The 18,143-nt window shown below is 39.4% G+C and overlaps 1 protein-coding gene across 1 annotated transcript in view; it reads left to right on the forward strand.

Moving 5' to 3' along the window:
- Positions 1-18,143, forward strand: part of su(r) (dihydropyrimidine dehydrogenase su(r)) — a 466,373-nt gene that overhangs the window by 13,979 nt on the left and 434,251 nt on the right. The window contains exon 2 of the mRNA XM_090382920.1: positions 7,164-7,574. Coding sequence (XP_090239046.1) covers positions 7,164-7,574 — 411 coding nt within the window. The remainder of the gene's footprint in view (positions 1-7,163; positions 7,575-18,143) is intronic.

Below are 18,143 nucleotides of genomic sequence, written 5' to 3' on the forward strand. Positions count from 1 at the left end.
ATTGCACAACTCCTAACTCCAATTTGTGTTTTTGGGGACTTTAATGGACACCATTCATTGTGGGGTCTGCTACAATGGATAGAAAAGGAAAATTGATGGAGGAATTCATGAATAATAATGATCGTAGTTTATTAAATTTCGGATCTCCTACCTACATCCACACCAACCAGATCTGCTTCTGCAATAGACTTGTCAATTTGTTCACCATCCATATTTCCAATCATGACATGGTCAGTATTAACCGACCCCTTTAACAGTGATCACTTTCCAATTATTTGCTCACTACAAACAGGGGTAATTCCAAATCCTGATCAACAATCCACTTGGCAGTTTAAAAAAGGCAAACTGGAGTGGCTATTCTGCCCAAATACTCTTAGACAGATTTTATGTTTAAAGACAACATATTGATGATGTAAACACCTACATAACCAATCAGATTCTGACTGCAGCTAAGGCCTCCATTTCAAAATCCATGCCATATGAAAAGCACAGAAATCACTGGTGGAATACAGATTGTTTAATTGCCAAACAGGGAAAAAACCGTGCTTGGAATAATTTCTGCAAGTATCCCACCACTAGTAACCTAATTGCTTTTAAAAGACTGAAAGCAAAAGCTAGACAAGTTAGGCGGAAAGCGAAACAGGATTCATGCATTGCTTTTGCCTCAACCATCACCAAAGACACAGATACATGGGTCACCTGGAAAAGAATACAGGCATTAAATGACAAATTTGTTTGGCTGCCCTCTCTGATACTTCATTGGAAAGGGAAAGACATTTCTACGCCTAAAGAAGTTGCTAATGCACTAGCAGAATCATTTGCAAAAATCTCAGCTTCTGCCTCCTATGCATCCACCTTCCAGAACATCAAAGCAGGTGCAGAACAGTATAAAATCAACTTCTTAACGAGCCGCTCATTCCCACACAACAAACTCTTTATATTAGCAGAACTTCAAGAATCATTAAACAGATCTTCCAACAGTGCCGCAGGTCCAGATGGAGTTCATTACATTATACTAAAGCATTTACTTGAAGAAGACTTGAGAACCCTGTTAATTTTTTATAATCGGATCTTCTCTGAAAATGCCTATCCTTCTTCATGGTGCCATTTGTTCTTATTGCCTTACCAAAACCAGGGAAAGATATTTCCTGTGTTGACAATTATAGGGCAATATCTCTTACGAGCTGCATGGGAAAATTTTTGAAAGAATGGTTCATACTAGGCTCACTTACATCCTGGAGTCAGAGAATCTCCTTCCAGATCATCAGTATGGCTTTCAAAAAAATAGATCAACCCTAGACGTGCTCATCAAAGCCGAATCTCATATCCGCAATGCCTTTGTCATGAAACAACATCTAGTCGTGGTCAATTTAGATCTTGAAAAGGCGTTTGATACTACATGGTGTCATGGTATTATTATGGACTTTTACAATCTGGGGCTTAGGAGCCATTTGCCAGAAATAATTCAAAATTTCCTGCAATTGCATTCTTTTCAGGTCCGATATAAAAAAATACGGATGTACTCTCTACATCTCACATTCAGGAAGAGGGAGTCCCGTAGGGATCAATACTTAGTCCAACACTGTTTTCAATCTGAGTTAGCAGGTTGACACGAGATATCCCAAAATCTGTTCAAACTTATATGTATGCAGATGACCTTACCATTTCCTGTCAATCTCAAAGTATGAATACCATCGAACAGCAGCTCCAACTTGCCATAACCAAAATAGAATCCTGGACTTCACGGAATGGCTACTGATTATCAGAAAACAATGCACTGTCACTCACTTTTGCAAGAAACGAGCTCTCCATCCTGAACCTGAACTACAAATAAACAATACTCCAATCCCACTTGTTAATACAGTTAAATTTCTTGGACTAATATTAGATTGCAAACTAAATTTCCAAGCACACATCACTTATTTGAGAACTTCTTGTATAAAGCATTTTAATCTACTTCGATCGGTCTCATCAATGTCAAGAGGAGCTGATCGGTATACTTTGCTGCATCTTTATAGAAGTTTAATCTGTTCACAGCTAGATTATGGTTGTCCAGTGTATGACTCTGCCAGGAGCACTACTTTAAAACAGCTACATATGATCCATCACAGTACTCTGAGGAGTGCGCTGGGAACTTTCAGGACTTCTCCAATCCAAAGTCTATACATTGAAGTGCATGATCCCCCATTATACCTGCATAGAAAAACCCTACTGTTCCATTATGCTGCTAAGATCCAGAGTCTACCATCACACCCAGCTGGGAGTATCTTTATAATACTCAGTGGGAATCCTATGAGAGCAAACCAAATGAAAATAGACCTGCCTTGCTCAGGATCAAAGAGCTTGTTCAGAGTTGGAATGTCAATTTAAATGAAATTTTTCAAGACACAACTGCACCTGTCCAAGGTGGAACAGGACAGGTGCAGTTGTGTCTTGAAAGTGTATATCTTGGGAGACAGACACATACTCCGGTGGGGGGAAAAATATACCTCCCTGCAATATCAGACAGTTACATTCAGCTCATGCTGCTTTGTCTGTAAAATTTATACGGATGGTTCCAAAACTGACAGTATGGTAGATGCTGAGGCAGTTTTTCCTTTGTGTACAAGTTCAGTCACACTACCGCTAGCTTGCAGCATCTTCACAGCTGAATTATATGCCATTAAGTTAGCGCTTAGTAAGATTATTGAGCTTTCCATCTCATCTGCCATAATTTACACAGATTCGCTCAGTGCTGTCTCTGCCATAAGGAAGAATTTCTCTTCTTCATCCTACATTGAAACAGATTCATTTCCAGCTATTCTCCTGCGGTGTGTCCAATCATTCAATCGGTTTTTGCTGGATCCCTGGCCATTCTGGCATTCCAGGGAAATGAAAGTGCAGACTTTGCTGCTAAACATCCTCAACCTGCTCTCTCACAGCATCCTCAAGTTCCTTACACTGACTATAAGTCTGTCATACGCAAAGCATGTTATGATAAATGGGCACAGATCTGAAAAAGTAATACCAATAACAAACTTTACCAGTTAAAAGAAGATCCAAAGCTGTGGCTGTCTGGCTTCCAACAAAACAGACGAGAGGAAGTTGTACTGGCAAGATTCAGAATTGGACACACTCATCATACTCATCTCTTCCTATTATTGGGAGAAAACCCACCTCAGTGCTCATCCTGTCAGACACAACTTACGGTCCGTTATTTTCTGGTTGATTGTCACTTACATTCAACCATCCGGTCAAACGCTTTTCAGTCACTCTCCATATTAAATATATCACATTATTTATCTCATTTCTTAGGAAATGAAGCAAATATTGAAGAACTTTTATTATATCTAAAGCATATTGGCTTGTACAGAAGCATATAATTTAACATCTCTAACAATGTGCTTCTTGTGAATAAACGATGAACAGACACAATTTGGCCTTAGTAGCCCTTGTGTCGTTAAACCCACCAAAAACAACAACAGAACGAATTACTCAAAACAGTGTTCAAATTTGAAATAAAAATTGAAAGTAACCACAATTAAGTCCACTACTCTACACAAAGTGGCTCTTCTTTTTTTAATACACTTTCAATTGTTTGGACGTGAAAGATGTTATATTTAAAAATATAACTGTTAAAAGAATAAAATTTTAATTTAGTATTTAGTATTAGCAAAGGTATTAGCAGAGGAAAAATGATGGAAAGAAGCAAGCTTATATAGCATAAGTCATTAAAAAAAATTACCTGCTCTGCTTGCCTATCCTTTAAAATAATTGTCCAATCTTTCCTTAAACTATAACACTACATGGTTGACTTTTTCTACAATCAACTGTGCTTTGACTGAAAGAAAATTTCTCGATATCCACCATGCAATCATCCTTTCAAAATATAAATTATCACCTGGTGAGTTTGGAAACTGTGTGTGTACACACACATGCACACACACACACACAGTTTCCAAATGTTACAATTTACACAAATGAAGTCTTTTTTTGTAAGAGTACTTTGGTGCCCAATTCTCTGCATCCTTGCCAATGGATCTACAGCTTCCTAAAATGAAACTTCCAAACCAGTATGATAGTACTCAACATATAGTCTAAAGATGTGACATTACCATTGCCTTATACAACAGGATAATCTTAATTAGGAATATTTCTGTATATTACTGACAAAACCCCATGAGCTACCTTGCAACGTGTCTACATTGTTCAGAGAACTTTGTGTCTAACTGCACAACTACCCAGGAGGTCTTTTTTGTTTTCCACTACCCTGAGTGCAGTACCACACAGTAAATAGTTAATCCAGGATTATTGCTACCCATATGCAGTACCTTGCATTTGTCAATGTCAAATTTCAGTTGCCACTTCTTGATCCAACTGCCTAATTTTTCCAGATCTTGCAGCAGCATGCCCTGATTACTGTCATTAACCACCCTGTCAACCTTGTGGATGACCATGTAGGTTTAAAATTCTGTCTTATCTCTCTCTCTCTCTCTCTCTCTCTCTCTCTCTCTCTCTCTCTCTCTCTCTCTTTTGAAGAGGTGTTGTGGTGGTCTGGGGCATTTCTGCTGTTATGGGCAATGGGCTAGGACCAACAGTTGCCAACAGAAATGTCAAGAACATCAATGTAAAACAGTCTTACACTGCTGTTCTGGGCATTTCTGTGAAGTAGTGAGGCATCAACATAATGTGTCTATAACTGTGTGTGTCCTTTTGTCTGTCTGCTGGACAAAAAAAAACAAATTTTGGGGAAAGGGGACCATTCAGTCCTCACCCATGAGACTGGTGAATTACTCAGCCAAACTGAAAAAAGTCCATAAGCACTCCTTGCATCAGTGGAAGGATTCAAACTCTGGCCTTCTCCACCTGATGTCAGTGGTTAGCAAAAAGTCTATTAGAATGCAGTAAAGCAGTCATTTACATCAAAAGGTGGATGTGAAAATGCTAGTGTTTTCTTTGAATTCAAATAAGTTCTACAGATCTCATGGCTTTTGGTAGAATAATGTATTTTTTCAATGTTGTAAAGGTAGTTTCTTTTTTTTTTTTTTTTGAAATTCACATATCTAAAATCTGAATAAATTTTATTACCAGTACTGCATCTATTGTTCCTTCCAAGGGAAAGTATCTCCATCGTGGATGCAATCGTTGGTCGTGGAATCTAGGAAAAGAAAAAGAAAAAAAATCGGCATTTTAATTTCTTCAGCTAATTAAATGCTCATCTTCTGATAAGCCCTTTGAAGGCAATAACAGCCATTTGATGACTACAATAGCCAGAGGCAGCTGGATATGAAGCCATTGAGCTATGGCATTACTGCAGTAACACAGAATAAAAAGCAAATATATTTTTGTATTTAGTTTGTGTTCATTAGTAATTTCTATTTATATTGTTTATTAGTAATTTATATTTATTTTCTATTTATAATGATTTTATAATTGATTAAATGCTATATAATGTAGTCGTAAGTAAACAGAATCAAGCGATATCGTACTCTAAAATTGGCTCTCATTGTTACACACAGCAAGTGATCCAAGGGTCACTCTATGCATGCGCATATAGTGACCCTTTGAAATTGTTCACCTACTTGCTGAACATCAGCTAAGTTCTGCCGCTTGTATGGTGTTTACTCATCATAAGATAAGTAATTTATTAAGACATTTTCATTGTTCTTATATAATGATAAAATTAAAATCAAACAACAAAGAAACGTCTATCTGATTTAAATATTGTGAAAAGCATTATTCTAACAAAAAATTTTTAATTATTTATTTAATTTTAATTTATTTTGAAACTTTAGTTGTTATCTCTAGCAGCTGCAATTGATTACAGTAAGAATACCTATGGAAAGACATGATTCTAACAACAGGCAAAAAGGATGCCAGAGGTGTATCAAACTCTGGCGGTAAGCTAGATAATCTTGTAATAATTGAGAGTAGAGTGGAGGAGAAACTGTTGAAGATAAACATAAGAAAGGCACCTGGGGTGGATGGAATCTATCCAGTTATATTAAAGGAGGCAGCAAAGGAAGTAAACAAACCCTTAGCCCAGGCTTGTCCAACCTGCAGCCCCCATGCGGCCCAACAAAAAATTGTAAACTTACAAACTTTAAGAGATTGCGACTAAAAATACCATTAATAATACTGCAAATACAATTTTAACATGCTATTAATTTATAAGCGATGAATTTTTGAATTTAACATGTTCTTTAGCAATGAGAGATTCATAAAATCATTCTCAAATAATTGTATTTATTCAAAATTGCCGCCCATGCAACTAGTTACTTCTCGACATAATAAATGGTGCACTAGTGCTCTTGCTTCCTACTTTTACCATGCAATAGATGTCTCTATATGCGCCATGGGTACGCCATGGTACAGCTTTCAATGTGCAATTGTAAACAGTCAAGTTGACACCGAAGAAAGGTGCAGACGTTACGTGTGTTTGTGGCGATTTGGCGAGTAAAACGCAGTGATTATTAATAATATTTCTTCCTACCTACCTTTGTAAATGACAGACATTTTTGGTTATTTAGAAGCCACATAAGTATTTTTATTTGATTATTAAACCTTGCTTTCTAATTTTCAATCTATTTTTTTTTTTAAATTCCAGCATGGCTTCCACAGCATCTTAAAAGAAAAAAACCAAAAAAAACCAAACCAAAAAAAAGAAAAATTATAGAAGAAGGAAGATTGTTCAACGAAAAGTGGACAGATGACTACATTTTTGTCAAGGCAAATACTAAGGCAATCTGCTTAATTTGTAGGGAATTTGTTTCAGTTTTCAAAGACTGCAATTTGAAAAGACATTACACACATAAACATGCTGCAAAATTTAGTGCATATCAAGGAATGTGTCGTAAAGACAACATAGCGGAACTGAAAAAAACTCTATCATCTCAACAAAATTTTTTAAAAAAATAACAACTCAAACGGATTCTATTGTAAAAGCTAGTTATGTGGTTGAAAACCTGATAGCAAAAAAATCAAAACCGCATGCCGATGGTGAGTTTATTAAGCAATGTATGGAAAGCGTGGCAGATATAATTTGCCCTGATAAAAAAGGGGATTTTTCTAAAATCAGTTTGTCTCACGAGACTATAGCCAGGAGAATTGATGAATAGGAAAATCTATCGAAAAAGGTCTGGAGAGTAGAGCTGCTAATTTTAAATTTTATGCTTTGGTGATAGACGAAAGTATTGATGCTACTAATCCAGCTCAATTGGTAATTTTTATTATTAGAGGTATTGATGACGAATATAATATCACTGAAGAAATGTCCATTGTGAACATATCTGGTAGAGCTACTGATGGTGCCCCGGCGAGGATAGATAAAAGAGATGGACTTGTAAAATTAATAGAAGATGATGCAATTGCCTCCCAAAATTTACGTATGATGAAATATCACTGCATAGTACACCAAGAAAATTTATGCGCAAAAGCTTTAAAGATGGATAACGTCATGCAGATTGTCATCAAGGCTGTAAATTTAATAAGGGTCAAGGGATTGAATCATCGTCAATTCCAGGAATTCCTTAAATTTATGGATGCTGACTATGGGGACATCATTTACTTTTCGGAAGTAAGATGGTTAAGTCAAGGTAAAATGTTGAAAAGATTTTATGACTTGTGAAATGAAATCAAGTTGTTTATGGAATCAAAAACAAAATTTGTGCCAGAACTTGACGATGAAAACTGGCTCACAGATTTGGCATTTTTAGTAGACTTGACTGCTCATTTAAATGAGTTAAACATGCTTCTTCAAGGTGAAAACCAACTGATCAATACAATGTTTCAAACTATAACAGCATTCAAAATGAAACTGAAACTATGGCAATCTCAAATTAAGGCAAACAATTTTATGCATTTCGAGACGTTGGCTAAACACGGTCCTGTTAACAAGAAAAATATGCACCCTTGCTTTTCAATTTGATACAGGAATTTGAGAACAGGTTTCAAGATTTCCGGAAAAATCACCAATCTTTTGGTATATTTGTGACTCCATTTTCAGTTGTCATAAACATATTACCTGCCAATTTTCAAATGGAATGCATAGAGCTACAATCTGACATTCAACTTAAAGAAAAATTTTATCATGTCTCTTTACTGCACTTCTATAAGATATATCTTCCCAGAGAAAAATATCCCTCGCATCACAATCATGCCTTATTCATGTCATTGCTATTTGGAAGCACTTACATTTATGAGAAGCTATTTTCAAGGATGAAGAACACAGTTATTAGCAGTTATTATTATTTATCATTATTACTAGCCATATAGTGCAAGGAAGCCTGAGGCTTATGCTGCACCAGCTAAAAAAAAAATTTCCAAGTTACCAAGAGAGAGAGAGAGAGAGAGAGAGAGAGAGAGAGGTAGAAGGGAATCACCAAGAAGAGAAGAATGATGATATCCAGCTCAGGACCCTGGGTGTGCCAAGCCCATATGCACCAGATGTGAGCCCCTGGGGTTATTAATCAGTCCAAATTAGAGTCTGAACAGGCTAAGAGTAGAAAACTTGCTTCTTGCCCTAATGGTAGCCGAGCATTCTGGTCTCTTGCCAAAGCTATTGGCCACAACTTTTGCCCATCTCTGCTCCCACCTCTGTCCAAACCAGATGGTTCTGTTGTCACTTCAGCCAAGGATAAAGCTGACCTGCTAGCATCCCATTTCTCTTCCAACTCATGTATTAATGATCTTGGTAAAACACCTCCCACCATTCCCAACATGCTCCATTCAATGCATCTTGTGGTCTTCCATCAAAAGGATGTCAGGAGAACTTTTACAAAACTTGATGCTCAGAAAGCTGCAGGTCCTGATGGTATTTCTCCATTTATTCTCAAAACCTGTGCTCCTGAACCTACTCCTATTCTTTGCCATGTTTTTTTCACTTTCTTATTCCAAAGGTGTTTTTCCTTCTGCTTGGAAATTTGCTCATATCCAGCCAGTTCCTAAAAAGGGTGACAAATCCCTCCCATCCAATTATCGTCCCATTGCAATTACTTCTACTCTTTCTAAAGTAATGGAGAAATCAATTAACTGCCAACTCTTAAACTACCTAGAAACCTTCATCTGATCAACAATCGCCAGTATGGATCTGTCAGTGTCGATCCACTGGTGATATTCTGGCTTATGTTACCCATTTATGGACTAATTCAATGGAAAGGTTCGGTGAAACACAAGTAGTTGCTCTTGACATCTCAAAGGCTTTCAATCTTGTTTGGCATAAAGGTCTTCTAAACAAACTTCTATCTTATAGTTTGCCAACTGTTTTTTGTAATTGGCTCTCCAGTTTTCTCTCTGATCGCTCACTGAGGGTGATGGTAGATGGCTCTCTGTTTTCTAACTTCTCCACTAATGCTGGTGTCCCCCCAAGATTCAGTTCTTTCCCCCACTCTTTTTCTCTTGTATATTAATGACCTTCTTCCATTGAATGGAAATCCTATCCATAGTTTTGCCGATGATAGCACATTGCATTCCACTTTCCATTTTGAGAAACCTTGTCCTGCTCAATTAGTTTCAACTTCTCGAAAATCTGCTACCAACTCCTTAAATGCCGATCTTCAGGTAATTCTCCAGTGGGGCAAAGACAATTTAGTTGATTTCAATCCTTCTAAAATTCAGTCTTCTCTTATGTCTCGCAAAAAGAATTCTTCGTTCCTATGCTTATCGTTGGTGACACTCCAATTTCTAGGCAAAATAATATATCTCTTTTGGGGATTACCCTGACTTCTAATCTCTCTTGGCACAAGCACATTACAAATATTGCTTCTTCTGCATCTAAAAAACTTGGTTTTCTCTTTCGCTCTCGGCGTTACCTTTCTTCCAAACAGCTGCTCATTCTGTATAAATTGCAAATCCACCCTACCATGGAATATTGTTCTCACATTTGGGGTGGTGCCCCCAAAACCTCTCTCAGACTTCTTGATTCCATTCAGAAGAGGGCAGTTAGGTTAATTAATGATTCATCTCTAACAGAGTCTCTCCACTCGCTGTCTCATAGACGTACTGTTTCTGCTGCATGCCTCTTCTACAAATATTTCCATGGGCACTGTTCTTCTGAATTGTCTTCTATAATTCCCGCTCTCTCCTTCAAAACAGTCCGAACACATGCAGCCACCAGCCAACATCCATTTACTGTCCAACTTCAAACTCACAGAACCAAATTTTCATCTTCCTCGTTTATTCATTCAACTGCCATTTTCTGGAGCAACCTTCCTTCATACGTAGGGGCCTCTGTAGCCAGGTGGGAAGGAGCAGCAGTGCATAGCACATGCTTCTTGATTAGACTGGGGTTCAAGCCCGTCACCAACAAATACAGAGCATGCGGAAAGGTCAGGGAATGACCACTGCACCCGAGCAATGGCCTTAGTTGCCAATGCTCCTAAAAACCAAATAACAACAATAACAACAACCTTCATACGTATTTCCTGAAAATTACAGTCTACAGAAGTTCAAGTCCAATACTAAGTACTATAGGTTCTAATACCTCTCGTGTAAAAAAAAAAAAAAAAAAACTAGAACAAAAATATCTGATGAGCACTTTGAGAACTCACTGAGAATTGCAACTACTTACATCGAACCAAATATCGAAGCATTAGTGTCTCAAAAACAATGTCAAACATCTCACTAATTTCATGTTGCTGTCTTATCTTTTACTTTTATAATAAAAAATTCATGAATTAATGAAGTTTAAATTACTTAAATATGTTAACTATATATTCTACGTTTTTTTGCTCATCAGCTATCGTTAGTGTTAGTGTACTTTATGTGTGGCTCAAAACAACTCGTCTTCTTCCAATGTGGCCCAGGGAAGCTAAAAGGTTGGACACCCTTGCCTTAGCCCATAATTATGAGAGCTTCCTCGCATTCAGGGGAGGTACCCATGGACTGGAAATATGCAATTGTAACCCCAATCCACAAAGGAGGATCAAAGGGAGACACAGGCAATTACAGACCTGTTTGTTTAACTTTTGTTGCAGGAAAATTAATGGAGGCACTGGTTAAAGAAGCATTGCAGGATCATCTAGACAAGACTTCAGTTATAGCTCGGTCACAGCACGGGTTTTTAAAAGGGGAAGACTTGTCTGACCAATTTGATTGGATACTATGATGTAGTCATAAAGGAACTGGATGCAAAGAATAATTTTGATATCATATATTTTGATCATAGAAAGGCTTTTGATACTGTTGCACATGGAGGATGTTGCACAAATTGGAGCAGTGTGGCATTGGAGACAAATTACTGCTATTGATAAAGGGATGGTTCAGTGGGAGAAGACAGATTGGTAATCAATGGACACTGCTCTAATTGTACTAATGTTATTAGTGGAGTCCTCCCAGGGTTGTGTTGGGTCCATTGTTGTTTTCTGTATTTATTAATGATATTGATGATGGTATATCAGGCTTAATGTCCGAGTGTGTAGATGATACGAAAGTTGTCAGGGTTGTTAATGACACTAATGACAGTACGCTGCTGCAATAGGATCTAGAAAATTTGAGCAGATGGGCTGAGAGGTGGCAACTGAAATTTATCATTGACAAATGTAAAGTACTGTATATGGGAAGCAGTAACCCTAGAGTAATGTATCAACTGTGTGGTACTACACTGACAGTGGTAGAGAGTGAAAAGGACCTGGGAATAATTGTGCAGGCAGATATGAAGTTTTCTGAGCAGTGCAGATGGTCTGCAAGAGTAGCTCATGGTGTCTTGTCAATAATATACAGGAATTTTTCTAGCAGGAATAAGGAGGTGATTATCTCCTTGTATAAGGCAATGGTCAGGCCACTCCTTTTGTACTGTATACAGGCATGCAGGCCTCATTTTAAGAAGGATGTAGAGCTGTTGGAACGAGTACAGAGAAGGGCAACAAGATTAATAAATGGAACAAATGAAGAAAGGCTTAAGTTTTGCAAATTACTATGTCTCGAGACTAGGCACCTGTAAGGTGATCTGAATTGAGGTGTTAAAGCCTTGAATGGTTTGAGCATGCTCAATGCATAAATTCAAATTGAGGAAAGACAGTTGTAGGATAGATGTGCAGATGTTTGTCTTTAGCCAGTGGGTGGTTGATTGCTGGAACAAACTTCCATCTGTCATTGTAGAAGTTGATAGCTTAAACAGATTCAAGGCAGAACTAGACAAACATTTGGAGCGAGTGGATGGGTTAAATGAAAAGGGTGTGTGTGTGTGTGTGTGTGTGTGTGTGTGTGTTTTGGCTGATGCTATATAAGCTTGCTTTCTTGCATCATGTGCCAATACTAATGCTAATGTACCTAGCAAGTATTCAAAATGTTCAAAGAACACCAACAACCAAAATAAGTGTAACTTGATAAATTTGTTCATATTTATTCTGCATGCAAGCTTCAACAATAAACATAACTAATAATGGCAGTCTAAGTGGGAATGAGAAGCTTCCAACTGGGAAGTATTCAAGGAAATAATCATAGAAGTTACTAGGATTTTCATAATAACTAAGAACACCTTTCAAGGCTTAGACCTAAATGTATGTCAGATGAACTATTGAGACTTGTGGCAGAGAAGGAAAATGCATGGAATGCATATATATCATTAGGTGATACTGAAGCCTACAGCACATTAAAACTAGCCTGCAATCAGGCCACAAAGCAGATTAGGCAAGCTCAGGAAGATGAGAAATCTCTGGCAAAGGATTCAAATAAAAAAGAAGAAGAAAAGACTTCTTTTCTTATGCAAACAATAGAAGGAAGGGGATGAATCACATTATTCCAGTTGATATCGATGGCTTAAATGTTGACGATCCTGCTCAAATTCCTGATAAACAGAATAGGTATTTTGCATCTACATTCATAAAATGAGGAATTTTTTATAGAAGGTAAAATTTATCAAATTGTAATAGGAATTGTGGGGATCTATCCAAACATATATTAAGGGAGGCAGCACAGGAGGTAAGCCAACCCTTAGGCATAATTATGAGAGCATCCTTGGATTCACGGGAAGTCCCCAGTTCACAAAGGGAAATCAAAGGATGACATGAGTAATTGGTAATTAACAGTAAATACAGACTAGTTAGCTTAACTTCTGTTCCAGGGAAAATAATTGAATCACTAGTTAAATAAGTAGATGGGACCGGAAATGGGATTTACTCAAAGATGTAACTACCATCAGGAGTAAAGGGAAAGGTTTTTGTAAAGGTGAATACAGTGGTCTCAGACAGTTTTTAAATTCTATACAGTGGGACCAACTGATGACATTATCATCAGCACATTCTAAGTGGAAAGCATTCAAGGAATAAATCTTGGAAGCTACTAGGCTTTTTAATACCAACTAAGAAATACTGTTCAAGAATTAGGCCTAAATGGATGTAAGATGAACTAATGAGACTCATGGCAGAGAAGAAAAATGCATGGGACGAATATAAATTATCAGGAGACACAGATGCTGATGGTAGATATAAGATAGTATGTAATCAAGTCAGAAAGGTGATTAGGCAAGCAAAGCCAGATTACGAGAAATCTTTGGCAAAGGATGCAAAGAAAAGCAGTAAAGACTTCTTTAGTTATGAAACTCTAGAAGGAAAGGGATGAAAGATTGGTCCGCTTGATTTTGATGGTTTGACTATTGATGATTCAACTGATGTAGCTGACAAACTGAATGAGTATTTTGCTTCTCCATTCACACGTGAAGATTCCATAGGGAAGTGAAGGCCAGAAGCTTATCAAACTAACTCTAACAGGGAGTTAAATGATTTTGTAATAACTCAGAGCAAAGTGGAGGAGAAATTGTTGAAGTTAAACATAAGAAAGACACCTGGGATAGATGGGATCTATCCAGTTATATTAAATAAGGTAAGCACAGGAAGTAAGCAGCCCCTTAGCCATGATTATGAGGGTATCCCTGGACTCAGAGGAGGTCCCCACGGACTGGAGATGTGCAAATGTACCCCCAATTCACAAAGGGGGATTTAAAGGTGGCACGACTAATTCCAGTTTTGTTAGTTTAACTTCTGTTCTGGGGAAAAAATGGAGTCATTGGTTAAAGAAGTAGTGCAGGATTATCAAGACAAGACTGCAGTTATAGTTCAGACACAGCATGGGTTTGAAAGGTGAAGTCTTATCTGACCAATTTGATGGGATACTACAATGTTGTCACAAAGGAACTGGATGCAAAAAATAATTTTGATATCATATACCTGGATTTTAGGAAAGCTTTTGATACCGTTGCACATAGAAGACTACTGTACAAGTTAGAGCAGTATGGCATTAAAGTATTATTAGCAGAGAATGCCCTTCAAGGAAAAATGTTATTATTGTGTCCCCCCCAGGGTCTGTGTTGGGTCCATTACTGTTTTCTGTATTTATCAATGATATTGATGAAGGTATATCAGGCTTAATGTTCAAATTTTCAGATGATATGAAGATTGGTAGAGTTGTTAACGAACAGTATGGATGGTACGCTACTGCAAGAGGATTTAGAAAAGTTGAGCTGATGAGCTGAGAGGTGGAAACTGAAGTTTAACATTGACAAATACAAAATGCTGCACATGGGTAGCAGTAACTGCAGAGTAACATACCAGTTGTGATATACTACACTTGGGGTAGTGGAGAATGAAAAAGACAGGGTTAATTGTGCAGTCAGATATGAAGTTTTCTGAGCAGTACAGACAGGCTGCAAGAGTAGCTCATGGGACCTTGTCAATAAAATATAGGACTTTTGTTAGCAGGGATAAGGAGTGATTATCCCTTTGCATAAGGTAATGGTCAGGCCACACACTGAGTACTGCATACAGGTCTGGAAGCCTCATTTTAGGAAAGATGTAGAGCTGCTGGAACAAGTACAGAGAAGGACAACAAGATTAGTCAGTGGAACAAAGGGTTGCTGTTACCAAGAAAGGCTTAAGTTCTGCAAATTGCAGTGTCTGGAGACTAGACACCTGTGAGGTGATTTGATTGAGGTGTATAAGGCTTTGAATGGTTTGAGCAAGCTCATTGTTGATGGAATCCATTCTCATGCCCAGTTTGCACACCTGAGAGGGCATAATTTCAAACTGAGGAAAGACAGTTATAGAATTGATGTGCGAAAATTTGCCTTTAGCCAACGGGTCATTGTTTGCTGGAACAAACTTACATCTGTCGTTGTGGAAGTTGACAACTTAAATAAATTCAAAGCAAAACTAGACAAACATTTGGAGTGAATAAATGGGTGAAACGGGAAGAGTTTTTTTGGCTGATGCTATATAAGCTTGCTTTCTTGCATCATATGTCTCTACTAATACTAATGCTAAGTAATGTAGGACCATCTAAACAGGAGTGCAGTTATACTTCAGTCACAGCATGGGATTGTTAAGTGGAAATGTTATCTGACTAATTTGATAGAATACTATGATGCAGTCACAAAGCAACTGGATGCAAAAAATAATTTTTATATTTTATATCAGCTTTCAGGAAAGCTTTCAATACTGTTGCACGTAAAAGACAGTTGTACAAATTAGAGAAGCGTGGCATTAAGGGCAAGGATAAAGGGATGGTTGAGTGGAAGAAGGCAGAGAGTGCTTATCAACGTACGCTGCTCTTCATGTACTAATTTAATTAGCAGAGTCCTCCAGGGTTCAATGCTGAGCCCGTTGTTGTTTTCTATATTCATTAATGATATTGATGCTATTAATGATATTAACTCCGCCATGGACGGTCCCAAGCCCGGCTGCGAAAGGAGGAGGGTGGTCATCCTGCCGAAATGACCAGAACCAGGAAACCGGGAAAACTAGGCAAGAAACCGCATGAAATTCGGAACAAGCTCTTACAACAATGTTACCGCATCCGGGGTAGCCGATGCGCCAGCACTGGGGACCCAGGGTACTGGTGTGAAGTGGACCACTGGCCACAGAACAAGCTCTTACAACAATGTTACCGCATCCGGGGTAGCCGATGCGCCAGCACTGGGGACCCAGGGTGCTGGTGTAAAGTGGACCACTGGCCATAGCAATAAGCTTACTACGCCGAAAAGGGCAATTAACATTGGCGAATGGAATGTTCGAACGGGGCACCACGTTGGACAAAAGGAAATCATTGCCCAAGAACTACTTAGGTGCAAGGTATCAATCGCGGCATTATCCAAATTAAGGCTCACCGGGTCTGGAATGATGATCATCCAACCACCAGCACCTAACGAAGCGGTTATGCTATTCTACTCTGGTGGTGAGAAACAAGAAGCAGGAGTGGGCTTTATGGTCGATGTTCAGGCCACCAGTAGTGCGATCGCTTTCCAACCAATATCGGACCGCCTGGCAGTCCTTACTGTCAAGGGCACCATCAAGACCCATATTATCTCCGCCCTGGACCCGACCAAGAATGACTTCTACAACCAGCTCCAACATACGCTGGATTCAATTCCACAGACAGAAGTGATCATCCTCGCAGGGGACTTTAATGCCCACATTGGCGTGGACAGATCTGGTTGGGAAACAACAATGGGCAAGTTTGGCCATGGGAAGATCAATGACAACGGACTACGTTTGTTGTCCTTTGCCGCATCTAACAACCTGATCATCGGAAACAGCCATTTCCAGCACCCTCAAAAACATCAACTTACATGGCGAAATCCATCTGGCAAGGACTCAGCAATCCTGGACTACATTCTGATCAACGCCCGATTTCGCTCATCACTCATGGACGTTCGTGCCGTGAGGGGACCTGATTGCGGATCTGATCACTACCTCATCCGGGCTAAGGTGCAGCTCAAATTATGGCATGCAAAAAGGTCATCTCGGTCAGCCAAGCTGGACTGGAGGCAGCTAATGAATGCTGCCAACAAAGGGGCATATCAGATCGCCCTATCCAACCGCTTTGAGACGCTAGCCGTGCCCGAGGATATAAATGAAGAAAAAAAGCAGATCTCTGATGCCATCCTGGAATGTGCCAAGCCCCTATGTCCACCTGCCCGACGTCGAACACAACCATGGATATCAGACGAGTGCCTCGACCTCGTGGACAAACGGAAACAGGCAAAGTTGGTCGACTTTGAACGGTACCGGCAGCTAAACCGAGAAGTCCAACAGAGGATGACAGCGGAAAGAGAAGCATACTGGAACCAAGTGGCAGACGATCTTGAAGTGGCGGCATCCAAGAACGAGTACCGCACTCTCTACCGCACCCTCAGATCTCTGAGTGGAAAGACCAAATTGACTAGTGACAACATCAAGAATGCTGATGGGACCTTTGTGCGATCACCGTCCGAACGCCTGCAACGGTGGAGTGAATTCTTCAAAGCATTTTATAATCACGACCTACCTCAGGGACCGCCAGAAGCCGCACTATCGATCGATCCCCCTGAAGTCTCCATGGTCGATGTTGAGCCTACAGTAGAAGAAGTGAAAGCAGCCATACAATCCCTAAAGAATGGCAGGGCACCAGGAGTGGAACAAGTCACCACAGAAGCGATCAAAGCCGGGGGAGATGTACTGCTTCGCCGACTACACTCACTCCTCAAAACCATCTGGTGCACTGAACAAATTCTGCTAACATGGAGGAAAGCCATTATCGTACCGATCCACAAGAAAGGTGATAACCAGGATTGCAAGAACTACCGTGGCATCAGCCTCCTTTCCATCATCGGAAAGGTCTTTATGAAGATCATCCAGTCAAGGCTGCAAAAACATCGCGAGCAAACCAGTCGAGAAGAACAGGCGGGATTTAGACCCGGCGGAGGATGCTGTGATCAAATCTTTGCCATCCGTCAGCTGATGGAAGAGAGGATCCGGTGTGGACAGCAAACCGTCATTGTTTTCATTGACTTTAAGTCTGCTTTTGACTGTGTCCATTGGCCTGCCTTATGGAAACTACTAGAGGTCGAACATGTACCTCGAAAAGTCATCACACTCCTCCAAACTGCATACAACGGTTTAACCAGCCAAGTGCGCATCCAGAACGATTTATCTGAGGAATTTACCATCCAAACTGGAGTCTGCCAAGGGGATGTAGCCTCCCCGTTGCTTTTCAACATCGTGGTCGACGCCATTATGAGGCAAGCATTCAGAAACAGACGGGGCATACAATATGACAAGGATCACTATGTGACTGACCTGATGTTTGCCGATGATAGTGCTATCTTTGCTGGTAACGAATCTGAAGCCACGGATATCCTCTACGACATTGCCCACATTGCCCAGCCATACGGTTTGAAGATCAATGCTGATAAG

This window comes from Mastigoproctus giganteus, chromosome 10 (genome assembly GCF_048544385.1).
Source record: "Mastigoproctus giganteus isolate SK-2022 chromosome 10, ASM4854438v1, whole genome shotgun sequence".
In the NCBI taxonomy this organism is placed as follows: Eukaryota; Metazoa; Arthropoda; class Arachnida; order Uropygi; family Thelyphonidae; genus Mastigoproctus; species Mastigoproctus giganteus.